At 40.0% G+C, this 14,201-nt stretch overlaps 1 protein-coding gene across 2 annotated transcripts; it reads left to right on the forward strand.

Moving 5' to 3' along the window:
- Window positions 1-2,537: 2,537 nt before the first annotated feature.
- RAB9B (RAB9B, member RAS oncogene family) lies at window positions 2,538-12,270 on the forward strand. 2 transcript variants are annotated; one of them, XM_008583653.1, is made up of 3 exons: window positions 2,538-2,755; window positions 7,569-7,642; window positions 8,810-12,270. In XM_008583653.1, the coding sequence occupies exon 3, from the start codon at window positions 8,852-8,854 to the stop codon at window positions 9,455-9,457; it is 606 nt and encodes a 201-aa protein (XP_008581875.1). In that variant the 5' UTR covers window positions 2,538-2,755; window positions 7,569-7,642; window positions 8,810-8,851; the 3' UTR covers window positions 9,458-12,270. The 2 variants fall into 2 exon arrangements, with proteins under 2 accessions (XP_008581875.1, XP_008581874.1); XM_008583652.1 differs by having other exon boundaries at window positions 2,596-2,755; window positions 7,569-10,172.
- The last annotated feature ends 1,931 nt before the right edge of the window (window positions 12,271-14,201 follow it).

A 14,201-nucleotide genomic window follows, 5' to 3' on the forward strand; every position in this document is an offset into this window, starting at 1 on the left:
AGAAAAGGACAAGGAGTCTAGATTATTACAACTAAAGACTAATATGAAAGACTGTTATTTAGAGCAGTTCACAAAACAATTCATTGGGTTGCAAAAAAAAAAACAGGAATATCAATATATTTATTTTTTCTCATACTTTATAAATTTCTACGTTGGAGTAATTTTAATGTATATGTATTATAATGTGTGTATAAAGTATAAAGTACTTGTATATAATGCATAAATACATATACATATATTGGGGCCCATTTCCTTTTTTATAAATTTGAGTGTGCAAGTAAAAAATTGATTTAGAGACGTGTGCATCTCTTCTCCATCAGAAGAGTGTTGTAGTGGGTTCGTGTGGAGTGTGGGGCTGGTTTAAATAGGAGCACAGGGATTCAGTTCGATTCACTTATTTTACTGAAAAATAAAAATAATTATGATGATACAACATTCATCCATATTCAACAAATATTTTCTGAGCATGTCCTAAGCATTGTTCTATGTACCAAACATTGCCCTAGGCTTTGGGGATATGATGGTGAACCTAAAGAGTCACAGTCTTTGACCTCATAGTGCAATATAGCCTAGTGGGGAAGGCAGTTGTCAACCAAAGAATCATACATTTAAATGTATCATCATAAAAGGGTAAGTGTTATGAAGGAAAAGTACATCAAGCTACAAGAGGCTATGAGAGAACAAATTGGCGCACTGTATTAGTCAAGGTTCTCCAGGGACAAATAGTAAAATAGCATTAAATACACATAATGGTGACAGTGTTACTTTAACTGCTCTAAAATCTTTGCATGATTCATTACTACATGCATTGAAAATAGAATGACAAATTCAGAGGTTACAAAAACAGAAAAGATGGGTATATGACACAATTCATTTAATTTGGTCTTTTTTCTCCCACAACTCTGTAATAATTGATGACATTTCAATAGATAGTTGTCTTTTACATAGTTTTCTATTTAGAACTACCTCCTTTACTTAATACTACTACACTTCTAAATTCCAGAAGCCGAAACATAGGAGGACAAATGCACAAATTTGGAATAAGAAGACTGAGTATTAAATTTCACCTTTGTCACTGTATTAGTCAGGGTTCTCCAAAGAGACAGAATCAATAGGATATGTTATAATTATATGAGAGGGATTTATTAGGGGAATTAGCTCACGTGACTATGAAGAAAAGTCCCACAATAGGCCGTCTATAAACTGGGTGCTGGTAGCGTGGCTCATTCCAAGTCCAAAGGCCTCAAAAGCAGGGAAGCTGATGGTGTCCTTGGTGTAAGTTCTCCAAAAGCTGAAGAGTCTCAAGCTCTGATGTTCACGGACGGGAGAGAAGAGTGTATTGCAGCTCCAGTGGATAGAGAGAGAGCTTCACCTCTTCCCTCTGTCTTTTGTTCTCTCCGGACCCCCAGCGGATTGGATGGTTCCCACCCACATTGAGGGTGGGTCTTTCACACCCAGACCACTCAGACTCTCACACTAATCCCTGCTGGAAACACCCTCATGGACACACCTGAAAAGATTACTTTACCAAAGTTTCTCAGCATTCCTTCATCTAACCAAGTTGACATCTAGAATTAACCTTCACAGGCACTGTCTCTATTCTGGGGTTATTGAGAGAGGTTATCCTGAAAAATGACATTTAAGTTGGACATTGAGCCATTGTCTTGTGAAGAGGTGGAGGGAGAGTAGCCTAGATGGAGGGAGGGGATATGTGAGGGCCTTGAGGGGGCACTGTGTTGAGTGAGGGGCAGTGCTACACAGGAGCAGGTTTTCAGACAATGGGGAAGCTTCAGAAATCGATCTGCCTGACAGTGCGGTGAAGGGCAGGCTAAATGACCTCAGGAGCTTTGTCTTCCTGTGATTCCAGGGGGAAAAAATCACAAATTGGTTGGAGGTACCAGAGGGCCACTGGACACAACAAGAAGGGACTGGCTGAGTGGCTAGGCACAATTGGAGCATTGAATTCTACCCCAGCAGCAATTCCGAGAACCTCAAGTAATGCTCTCTGTGTGGCTCTCTAGAATGGTAGCTGGTAAAGGTAAGGAGAGTGTGTCTTCTATGCCTGAGCTACAGATGTGTAGCTTTCTTTTCGGATTGCCATGAGAATTTCATGGGCAGTAGCCAGCTAGAGGGCCTAGTAATGTGTTGTGATCATGTGCTTTCCTGAGTTATTTGAAACAGGAGGGTGCATGTGCTATCCCCCTGACAAAATTAAAAGATCTGGAGCTAGGATAAATGTGGTAGATAGGAGGGTAATTGCAGGAAATGGGGCTGTGGCTAGCCCTGCCTGAGGGCTTAGGCCCTAGGCTGCAGAGGAGCTAAGTGGGAGAGCAATATTTGATAGTTCATTGTCGCTGTTCCTACTAATCTGCTAGGGGAGGAGAAGGACAAAAGAGAGCAGGGATGAACACTGATTGTGAAAGAAGAGTGAGCTAGCCAGGGAGCACTCTCCACAGCGGACGACGGGAGGAGGCTACACCGGGTCCCCAACGCCAAGAGAGGAGCACGAGGAGGCGGCTCGGGCCCCGCCCCCTCCTCTGGCGGGCGCGGGCGCGAGACGCTGCGCGGCGGCAGCAGCGGCGGGCGCGAGCGGCAGCTGTCAGGCCACCTAGGTCCAAGCTGCACTTGCTGCCCCATTGAGGACGAAGCGGCAGCAGGAGCGGTGACGGTGTTGCTGAGGCGCCGGATTCCCGGAGCACAGAGCAGACCTGCCTGGCACCCGCGGCTCTCTCGTGTCTCTTTCTCATTGTATCGGGTGAGGTTCCTGTGCGTGGGCAGGAAGAGGGGCTAGGGGCTGGCGGACCCGGGAGGCCGGGAAGTGGGGGCTTATGGGAAGAGGAAGAAAGGGGGAGTCTAGGTGATCACCAGAGCCACTGGCACCTTGAAAAAGGGGCCTAGGAGCTGCTGGGGACGGAGTTGGGGGTAGGTGACGGTGGAGGGGGGCGTTGCTGAGTAATCTAGAGCGGCTGCCAAAGCAGGGCAGAGAGGCGCAGGGCTCCGTGGGGAGCGGGTGTGGCTCAGTGCGCATGCGCCGCAGCCGACTCGGTCTACGAGATGGGGGGTGAGGTGAGAGGACCTGGGTCCGAGACAGTTGGGACTATGCGTGACATCTAACTTTCTAGGTCCCCAATGCTAAAAGTGCCCTTGTCATAGAGATACCAGCATTCCTGGTCCCTTAAGGAAGGGTTGGGGGGGGGGGTTGTTTTTCCACTGTGCTCGGCTTGCTTAATGTCTTCCAAACCTTACCTACCTATTTGTCTCCAGGCAGTCTACTTAGGAAGAAGTGGCCTGGGGACAGAGCCTTTGGACTCATATTCCCAGAGCTGTCTTTGTGACGAGTGAAAGATTAGACGTGAGATTCCATATTGAACCCTTCCAGTTGCATATGGGATATAAATGTGGGCATGAATCTGAGAATAGCGTTTTAGCGGCATGACAGCTGTGGCATTTGGGCTCATAGCACGGATGTAGCTGATAACTTGTTAGCTCTGCAAAATGCATCCAGTGTGTCAGAGGGCTTCCCTGCTACAGAACCCTCCCACCGCCCCCCCTCCACACACCACACCACCACCACCAAGCATCTGGTTGTACTGGAAACAACGTACACCATTCAAGTTAGAGGGTCTTGAAGATCCAATCATTTCTTAAATGTATTGATTTTTACATAGATTAAAGAAAGCCACATCCAATTCTCCAGTGTTTCCAAATATTGTGCCAAGATTCAACAGTGAGTTGAGTAGTCCTTACCAATGTGTCGCCACAAGATGGGCTTTCCCCACACTCCAACCATGGCTGACTTCCAACAGGGCCACTCTTATCCATTGCCTAGCCCTTCCCTGTTGCTCTTTCCCCACTCAAGCCCTGCAGTACACATCCTCTCAAGACTTGCTCCCAAACAATCTGCACTACTGATTTTGAGCATCATTTCACACCATGGCAACCAAACTGACGTTGCCAATTTGCTCTTCTGCCTCTGTTATCTCCATCAGCACACTAAAATGTACTGTTTTCAAAGGTTCAACCTCTTTGTCTTTATTGTAGTTCCTACTCCCCCACCGCTATCCCCACCGCAAGCATCCCCAAATGAATACAATAATTCTAATAAGCCTATGTGGGTGCAGGCACAGCAGATTTGGAAGGTTTCAAGTGCGTTGAAGAACAAAGAACAGGGGAGTGCTGGTAGCATGAATTCCTAATTCAATTTACTGTCCAAAATTGAGACCCCAATTGGAAAAAAAATGAATAAACTGTCCTTAGAGAGTGCGTGTTAATCTGTTTGGGGGAGCAGGTAGGAAAGGTGAATTGTATCTCTTGGATATTTGAGTCAGTTAAAGCTAGATCTTTCTCTGAAAGAAACCAAAATCAGAATAAATATTTTGGTCCAAATCCTAGCCTGACATGGGACCCAAAAGGGATGCATAAGGAATTTGGCTTTCCTATTAAATGTATTTAGGGTTATCAAAGAATTCCTTTGCCTGCTTAATGCTACGTTCTTTCAAGGTTTGGATTAAATTTGGCATATTCTGGGGGAAGAAAAAAAATTGTTTCATTTGCTTTTGTACTGTGCTTGATCTTTTTAATGTAAGTATGCACACTCATTTTCGAACAATGATAAACAACAGTGGTGATGCCAGCACCCACTGAAAACACAAAGTGGTGCTAATTATTCTGCTCTTGTTTTTAGTGAGAATGGAGAAAGTATATATTTATTTTAAAAATGTGAAGGTAGGGGGAGGGAAACTGGAGCATCTCCACTGACTTTCAACAGGTGGAATTCCTGTTAAGTCCCATGTGGAAAATGATCCAGATAAGTTCATAACTTCTGCACTTTAGTCACCTTATAAATAATAGTTTTTGGATATCTTACAGAACTATGGATCTATTGTACCTTGGCATCAATTTAGCGGCATTAATTCTGGGCACCTACCTAATCAGTTATTTCATAAACAATTTATTGATTATCTCTGTGGAGGATCCTGCTGCATGCTGAAGGGGTTTCAAAGATGTATACAAATAGGGGCCTTACTATCAAGGAATTTAAAATTGTTTGTGCAGGAAAGGCATACTTAGAAAAAGTTTGTTAACAAAATAAGGCAGTATAATGATACAATTTCATCTGTAAACCATGATATTTTAAGCTTATTGTTAATTTGTAAACTTCTTGAGGACAAGGCCTTGCCTTGAACATTTATGCATTTCCAACAGTATCTACACCCAGTGCGTATTCAAGTGATGAAGCTTTGCAAAGTAGATTGGGTAGGGAGAAACCAGACACAGGGAGAGAAGAGCCAGGAAGCTTTCACAATAGATTGAGGAGATGCGGGCCAACATGAAGATGGTAACAGAGGACTAGAAAAAGATATTTCTAGGAAAAATCAGCAGGATTTAGCGACCGAAGGCAAGGAGAGAAGCCTAAACTGTATTCATTTCTACTTCTAGCAAACAAATGGGAGTTGGAGACAGCAAAGGAGAGGGGAAGGTCACCTTAGTAAGGACACAGCACACAACAGGCACTCAAAAGTTTTCTCAAAAATCAGTGGCAGGATTGGACCAGAAGACCCTTAAGGTCCCTCCAATGTTGAGATTCTGTGCCATATGCAGATGATCATGGAACGAGAGAACAAGGGGAACAAGGCATTCTCAGACATGGAAGAAAGAGAAAAAGAATTGTTATCCTCCTACTAACAGGAGCTTTCTGATAAGGGTTAATACTGTCACAAGGCACCCACCAGTGAATGAAAGGAGGTAGAGGAGCAAAAAGAATAAAAATCTCAAACCAAATTTTTCAAGAAATGCTTACAAATCTTGGCAAACTTCATAAGCTATTCATTCTCTCCCAAATCCTGTGAGTTAAGTAGGGCAGGTACATATTATCAGCTCTATTTTTATATAGGAAAATACTGAAAAATAGAAAGATTAAGTGACCTGCTCAAGTTCATAAAATAAATGAATGATGTAGCAGTGAGGAAGACCTGGTGTTCTGATTGCAGCCAGCCCAGCTCTTAGCACTAAACCACGTTGCTTTTTCTCTTTTTTCCCTGACTTAGAGCCTATGTACCCAGAAGTTTTGTGTACACATGACCAAACAGGGAATGCACAAGCAACTGCAGTGTTATCTCAGATAGTTAATACTGCATCATTATTCCTGGAGCTGAGTATTTGGTTTCTATATTCCCTCAATCCTTGACCCATCTATTGAGTTTATCTGCAGCCAGGAAAGTAGGGTGAGTCATTTAATGTGAACACCTGTTTGCTCAGAACTTAAGGAGGCTCATTTGACGTGGACCCTTATTACTAGCCATCGGTGTGCCCAAGTTTGTACTTCTTTCTATTACTTTTTTAAATGAGAGTTAAAGAGTTCTGCTCTGTAAAATTATACTACAGAAAAGGATAAAAAAATAAAGAATTGTGCTGACATTTGTTTCATCTCCATTTAAAGAAATGTTTGTTACTTGAACTAGTCCCAAAGAGCAATTTGAGAGCAGGAGAAAAAAAAAAAAGTACAAAAATCAGGAATTGTAAGAAACTTGAGAATTCTGTAGAGTAGATATAGACAAAAAAAGAGAATAAATCCTACCAATTTAGGAGATATTGTTTAAATTCATAATTACTGATTTAGATATCTAATGAATCCCTTATTATATGCTTTATCTGTATTTCAAAAAATAACAGGATTATTAAGCAACAGAGATTTTTTTAAAGCTCCTTTATTCCTCAGTAAAAAAGAATACTCAACGGATCTAGAAACTGTTTTTCTTTTTAGACCAGTGCTCTTGATGCTGCTTAAATAAGACTCTTGTCATAATTAACTATACTATTAAATGAAGGCGCATTCGAACTGAATAAGGCCAGCTAAATATTAAAACCTGCGTTCAAGACAGATAAACTAAATGAATGAATAAAATAATTAGCCAAGAGAATATATTGTAAACAGAAAGCTCCAAAACATAGTTTCTTCTTCTCTGATCATGTGAAATCAATTGCAGAGACATCCTCAAGGCAGATCGGTGAGTGCACTAGTAACATTCTTGGAGATGGGAATGTTGGTAGGTATAAATAGGGAAGGAGTTTCATCTCTGACTTAGGATTTCAACATAGATTCCTCTGTGCTTTCCCTTTCCTGAATATCTTCTACTGTGAATATCATCTGCTTTCTCTGATTTTTTACTTTGAATGGAGAATTCAATGGAGAGACAATATACAACTAATATATGTGTATATGTGTGTGTGTGTGTGTGCATATGTGTATACACATAAGGGTACTTCAAAAAGTTCATGGAAAAATAGAATTAAAAGATAACATGAATCTTTCCATGAACTTTTTAAAGTACCGTTATAAAGAGCACCCAAATTCGGACAAGTTTAAATTCTTGAGATAAAATTATTTTTCTCATGTTAAGCATTCGTAGCATTTTGAACTCTTAAGTATATTTGTGGAAAGCATTTTTTGTACATTACTTGAAGTTGCTCTGTTTTTTTTTATCTGACTTGAATGCATTTTTATTTATAGCCTTAACTTCATTTTATTATAGAGTTTTAAAAATAATGTTTCCCATTCTGTTTTTTAGAACCCTAAGAAGAAAGAATAAAACGGCAACCGGATAAAAGAAAAAGATTAAAATTGTGACAAAAACTCAACTGGGTCGGTATTTCATGGGGGCACACTATGAATTTTAGACATTTTAAAATTTGATCTCTTAAAAATGAATATTTAGAAAAATATATAGTTTGTACACATGCATTCAAAAATAATTTTAAGGGCTGCTGAGTTTTTCAAATTACATTTCAAAGGTGTGTGTTTCCAGAAGCTCTTTTGCATGCTCACTTTTGATTAGTGATTAGTTTTTAATCCCTCTGGGTCTCTTATATAAATATCACCTGATTAATGTCATCATTACTGAATTCCCACAATGGACCTAGTGTGAAAATATGTAACAGAATATAGCAAAAGAGCAAGTGTTCAGTAAACATTTGATTTTTTATTTTAAGATGCATTCTAGGTATTCCGTGTGTAGACATGTTGTGGAGGCAACAAGAAGGGTACACTATAATTATCAGCACTTTAGATTTTACAGTATGTTTTCACATGTTGCTGTTATGGAATCTGAACTTAAATTCAACAACTAATAAGCTATTCAAGATTTTCTTCCTTTATGATAGCTGTTACATTGGTATCAGTCAACTGTCATCAACGTAAATGCCATTGTTCCGTGAAGAAAAGATTACAGGAAGATCCTTTGTTTATGATGATATCCATATGAATGCAAGTATAATGGGGCAAATGCCTGAAATAACTTGACCCTTTCTCTCCTCCATATTTTGGAGTCCAGTCTAATTCTGGCCCAAGCTCTGCTGATAGAATCAAGAATCCAATTTAGGCAGCTTTCTTTCCTCAATGATTCTTGGATCCATTGGGAGCAGACTTCAAACCCCAAATCAATTTCATACTGTTTGTCTCTTGTTTGGAACTGCCCAACTGGAAGCTAATATGGTCACACATTTGAGTGGCATTGCTGTTCGAGGCTCTCTGCCCTAGAATAGGGTCAGAACTGAACCAAATTACAGGACCATCTGCTAGTCCGTTTACCCATGGTATTGAGCCATTTTCCTGGCACAGGCAAGAGAACTCAGAAATCTATTTTCCCCTTTATGCAAAAAAAGTTGTATTCCTTCTGCTGTACTACATCAATTAATGAGCATGAATCAAAAGAAGTTAAATTAGAAGGCCTCTTAATTCAGAGAAATTTGCTGTGAAGTTGATTTCAGTTTCAGGTTTAACTGTTTTCCCTCGTACTTCTTTTATTTTCAGGTTCTTTTGGTTACAAACTCCTCCCCGTCTGGTGCTGCAACAATGAGTGGGAAATCCCTGCTCTTAAAGGTCATTCTCTTGGGTGATGGTGGAGTTGGGAAAAGCTCGCTTATGAACCGTTATGTAACCAATAAATTTGACTCCCAGGCTTTTCACACCATAGGAGTAGAGTTCTTAAATCGAGATCTGGAGGTAGATGGACGCTTTGTAACCCTCCAGATCTGGGACACTGCAGGGCAGGAACGTTTCAAGAGCCTTAGGACACCCTTCTACAGGGGAGCAGACTGCTGCCTCTTGACCTTCAGCGTGGATGATCGGCAGAGCTTCGAGAACCTTGGTAACTGGCAGAAAGAATTCATCTACTATGCAGATGTGAAGGACCCTGAGCACTTCCCCTTTGTAGTTCTGGGTAACAAGGTAGACAAAGAAGATAGGCAAGTGACTACTGAGGAGGCACAAGCCTGGTGCATGGAGAATGGGGATTACCCTTATCTAGAAACGAGTGCCAAAGATGATACTAATGTGACCGTGGCCTTTGAAGAAGCTGTCAGGCAGGTGTTGGCTGTAGAGGAACAGCTGGAGCATTGCATGCTAGGTCACACCATTGACTTGAACAGTGGCTCCAAAGCAGGATCTTCGTGCTGTTAAAAGTAGGGGGCCTTTTTAAGGTGTGCCCCAAATTGGCTAGTCAGTAGTGTAAAAATAACTGTGCCCCTCTAAGAGTACACACACACAAGAGGTTAAGAGTTAAGGTTCTGATTGTGAAACAGAACCTTTCAAATTGATGTTATAGAGCGATTTAGAAAAAGTACTTTATCAAGCCAAGAATATTTTGTGTGATTTCTGCTATTTCCCCTTCTTATGTGTCTCAGGACATTTCAGAAATTTTAATCCTGAGAGATTAAAATATTTTTTACATCACAGTTTAAACCTAGAACACAGCCGCATGAAGGAGTTAAAGAGCTACAGCTATCCGTTAAAGTGTTCCATTAACCAAATAACAAATGTCACCATCAACACTTGCCAAGCAGTTTCTGACATTTCTACCAAAGGGGGAAAAATAAGACTCTAAGCTGTATTACAATAAAAATAATGCAAACAAGGGTTCCTAAGCTTGAATTATAAAAACGTTGTAATAATTAGGAATGCAAAAGTATAATGATGTACACCGACTTGTTTAAATCCTTTTGTATGGTTTGCTCCCATCTGAGCTTTTAAAAAAATACCATCTCAGTAAGAGATACTCTAATGACACTGGAAATTTATTATACTCTTTCTGTTTGAAGTCACAGGATACTGGTGAATGAATTATGTGCTTAAATATGGCAACTGCCCCTACAAATAAATGGTTGGTCTGCTTTTACTTCTAAGTCTACTTTTGCTGCACAGAGATGTTGCTTCTCTGACACCTCTTTTCAATTAACAATGCTACTTAGGGTTATATGGCTTTGAGTGCAGTGCTCTCTGCTCATAATTTGGATGGTCTTTTGGTCCGCCATGCTGGGCTCATGGAGAAGGCTTCAGAAAAGACTGGGGGATAATGGGCTTTTCTTACAAGGTTCCTTAACTCAAATATTTATTGTAGAAGAAAGAAACCATTTCTTGTACGTTGCACTGTATAATCAGCCGGCTAAATGAGGACATTAAAAGTAACGAAAGAGCAGATTTTAACCCTGTGTTAGAGTGAATTTCTCATAATTAGAGTTGCCCAACAGTGGAATGAACTGCCTTAATAGTGAGCTCCCTTCCAGGGAAAATATTCACTGGATGACCATCTGTTAAAATACCATAAAAAGTATTTCTGTACTGGCTACGTGTTCAGTGTAAGGTTCCCTCCAGCTGTACGTTCTATGAATCTATAAACTACGTCAGTGCCATGTTATGGTTAGATTTATCTGAAGATAACAGCTAATACTATGGAGTGGGACTTTAAAAATTCTCAAACCGTCTGTGATCAGCCTTTAACAGTAACTACGTAGCTTTTACTTTTGCTTTTGCACTGTGGTGGGAAAAATTCTTAAGCTCTGAGTAATCTTTATGTGCCCTGATATAAGCATCCTAAAGATACCATATTAAAATACAAAAATGGTTTGACAATTTTCGATCACCATGACTGCCATATACTGTATTATGAATATGCAGTCTGGTTCTTGGTGGTTATCTGTTTGTCCTGAATAATTTCTAATCTGTACTTTAAAACATCTATTATAAAAATAGTGACCTAAGGTAGTGAGGGACGGTTAGAAATGACGCCAAAAGGAGACCCAGCTGGAGAGGGGATGGGAGTTTTCACAGGAATACAGCCTAGAACTCTCCATTGTAGCTGCACATGGAATCAGCCTTATACACGGAACCTTACGTGCTTTAAGAGCTCTGTGACTTTTTCGCCACATAGACGAGAAGAAGACAGTATTTCAACCCAGTTGTACTCAATATTTCTTACTAAAATATAGTCATGATCCCATTGTCCAATTAATTTTGATGCCAGAAGTCAAAGCCAGAGCTGGGACCCCACAGTAAGTATTGGTCCCTATCCTGCCTATGCCTATAGCCAGCCACACTGGTTTCCAAGTTGTATGATCATTTTGCTACAATCATATTAGGGTGAAAGTCTATGTCAGAACTGTTAAATGTTAATTATTTTTAAGTGCATGAGACCTGGGGCCTTCTCTTTCTACTTGTACTCTGCTTATGATAGTTTCTATTTGTAGATCTCAGGCCTTCACAAAGACCTCCATCAACTCACAAAAGTACTTGTCTCTATTAGAGTGGCATGTGGTCATTTGAGTAAAAAAAAAAAAAAAAAAAAAAAAAACACGTAGGTATCCAATTTATAGCCCTACTATCCATCCAAGACACATGTTAATTTTATTGGCAGGTCAACTGAAGCCCCTTTTCTCTTAGCTATTTTTTTTCTGCCAAATTAGTACACAATATATTAATGAAAGCATTAAGTGACAAAATGGTGGCATTCCAGTGAGTAACACCCAGGGGGTGCTGACATATAGTTTGGGTAAGATTAAAAACACTAAAGGCTGAAATCTGTGAGTACCAGGGACTGTGCACATAGGTTTAGAAATTGTGTACCCTCGAATGTGCAGTGCAATATTTTCAATAGGTGTTTTTTAATGAACACTAGATTTTTGGAATAATATATTTATAATTAGAACTATACTGTTTTTCACTGGTCCATTAAAACACCATACAAAATATTTATTTAGTTTATTGTCATTTATCAGCTAACTTTCAGGGGGCCTAAGATTCTATATTCTTCACTGGATTTATGAATTTTAGGTTAATTTGTGCCTGCCTCAGCCATCTCTACTTTATCCTGAGGTTTTCCACAATACTCTTGTTGCAGGTGCTGCTAAAAATCTCAAAATTGTGTATCACATTTTCTTTCAACCGTAAAAAATAATCTGTGTTAAAGTGAATAAAAAGTGCATTTTGAATAACCAGTATAAAATGTTTGTGTTTCTTTCCTTTCTTTCTCTTTGTAGTTGGTGGGTGTGACAGACAATACTTATCAATCCAGTCACTCTTTCAGGCTACACTAGATGTGGCCTCTGGACCATTTTTTGTTTGTTTGCTTGTTTGTTTTTGTGACCGGTAAGGGGATTGGAACCCTTGGCTTGGTGTCGGCCAGCCATCCCTATATAGGATCCGAACCTTCAGCCTCGGCTCTCCCAGCGCCGCACTCTCCCGAGTGAGCCACGGGTTCAGCCCATTCATATGATACTCCAAGAAGCCACTGCATAGTGATCAGACAGATACTGCTGTACTGATTGGGAAGCAAACTCAAAAGACTGGTGTAAGGAGATTCATTTTATTTTACACCACTTTCTAATAAATAGTGTTGGGAATAGAAATTGGATCTTAACGCTCCATTTTATGTCTTTAGTGTAATTTAAAACAAATGCTAAAACATCACAAAATACAAGCAAAATATACATATTCCCTTTATTTTCTGTACTGGTGAATTGTGCAGACCTTAGGAAAACAAGAAAATATAGGCAAAACAAATCAGAAAACAAAAGATAATTTGGTTAAACATTCTGTTCTCTTGCATCTCACATGTTAGACTTTAAAGATACGTTAGTATTGAATGACTTGAATATGCCGTAATGGCAACTTTTAAGTAATGGCAACTTTTAAATTGTAGACACACGTCTCTCCACAGCACATAATTTTATTCCACTGATTCCATCTGCCATAGATTTAGCCCTGTTCCCCCTCTATCTATTTTCACCTGTTGAAACTTTGGGCAATTGAAATCAGGGGGAGAAAACAGATTTTTTGTCTCTGAGGATTATTATTTAACAATTTATCAGACCATGCTTCAAATACAGCACCCAGAATCCTTTGAAATAGGCTATAATGATGCTACTTTTAGGCTATATGAATCATAGATTTGCAAGCCCCCTTAAGAGAATTTGTTCATATAGAACTGATATTTTAATAGCAGAAAACTAGCTTTCTTTTTTTTTTTTTAAAAGATGACCGGTAAGGTGATCTTAACCCTTGACTTGGTGTTGTCAGCACCACGCTCAGCCAGTGAGCGTCCCTACGTGGGATCCGAACCCGGGGCCTTGGTGTTATCAGCACCGCACTCTCCAGAGTGAGCCACGGGCCAGCCCAGAAAACTAGCTTTCTGACCACAGTACTGTGGCGGTCTTACAGAGGGAGGGAACATTCCTAGAGCTGCAAAGCTGAGGGGGGAGGGGAAAGGGAAGGGAGGAAATTGGGTGGGGACACGGGGTATAAAAGCAATTTCTGGTAATTTGTATCTCATGAATATTCATAATAATAACTTTTTTTTAAAAGAAAACTAGCTTTCTGTCTTTGCTGTTTTTCTGCCTGACTCATCACCCAGTGGGATATCTCCTTCTCCTGAAGCCTTAAGCAATAGCATAGAGTCTCATTTTTTGGAAATGGTTTGGCTATGGTCCTTCCAGAAAGTGGAGGGTGTGAAATACATGTTTTTTCATTGATACTGTAATTGAATTTTTAAAACACACTAGAAAATTGAGGCATCAGTTTGAGTAATTTCAGGATGGGAGTTGGAGTGGGCATCTTAACTTTCGTTTAAATCACCCAAAGTAGTTCTTGTAGTAGTTTTTTTGTTTTGTTTTGTTTTGCTTTGTTTTTTTTACCTCAGTAATCCAGACAATTATTTCACTTTTTCCTCTCCTTGCTGTGGAGATGTAGGATTCATTACAGTGGAGTGCTTTTCTTACACTTGATTTTAGGGCACGTAAACTGTGATACACTGTCTTAGTCTGTTTGGACTGCTTTAAAAAAATACCATAAACTGGGTAGCATATAAACAACAGAAATTCATTTCTCACAGTTTCCGGAGGCTGCATCGTCCAAGATCAAGGCCCCAGAAGAT

This window comes from Galeopterus variegatus, unplaced genomic scaffold, assembly GCF_000696425.1.
Source record: "Galeopterus variegatus unplaced genomic scaffold, G_variegatus-3.0.2 Scaffold2991, whole genome shotgun sequence".
Lineage (NCBI taxonomy): Eukaryota > Metazoa > Chordata > Mammalia > Dermoptera > Cynocephalidae > Galeopterus > Galeopterus variegatus.

Excerpts from the sequence above, each read along its gene's own strand:
- RAB9B (XM_008583653.1), top strand. The coding sequence starts at position 8,852 with ATGAGTGGGAAATCCCTGCTCTTAAAGGTCATTCTCTTGGGTGATGGT.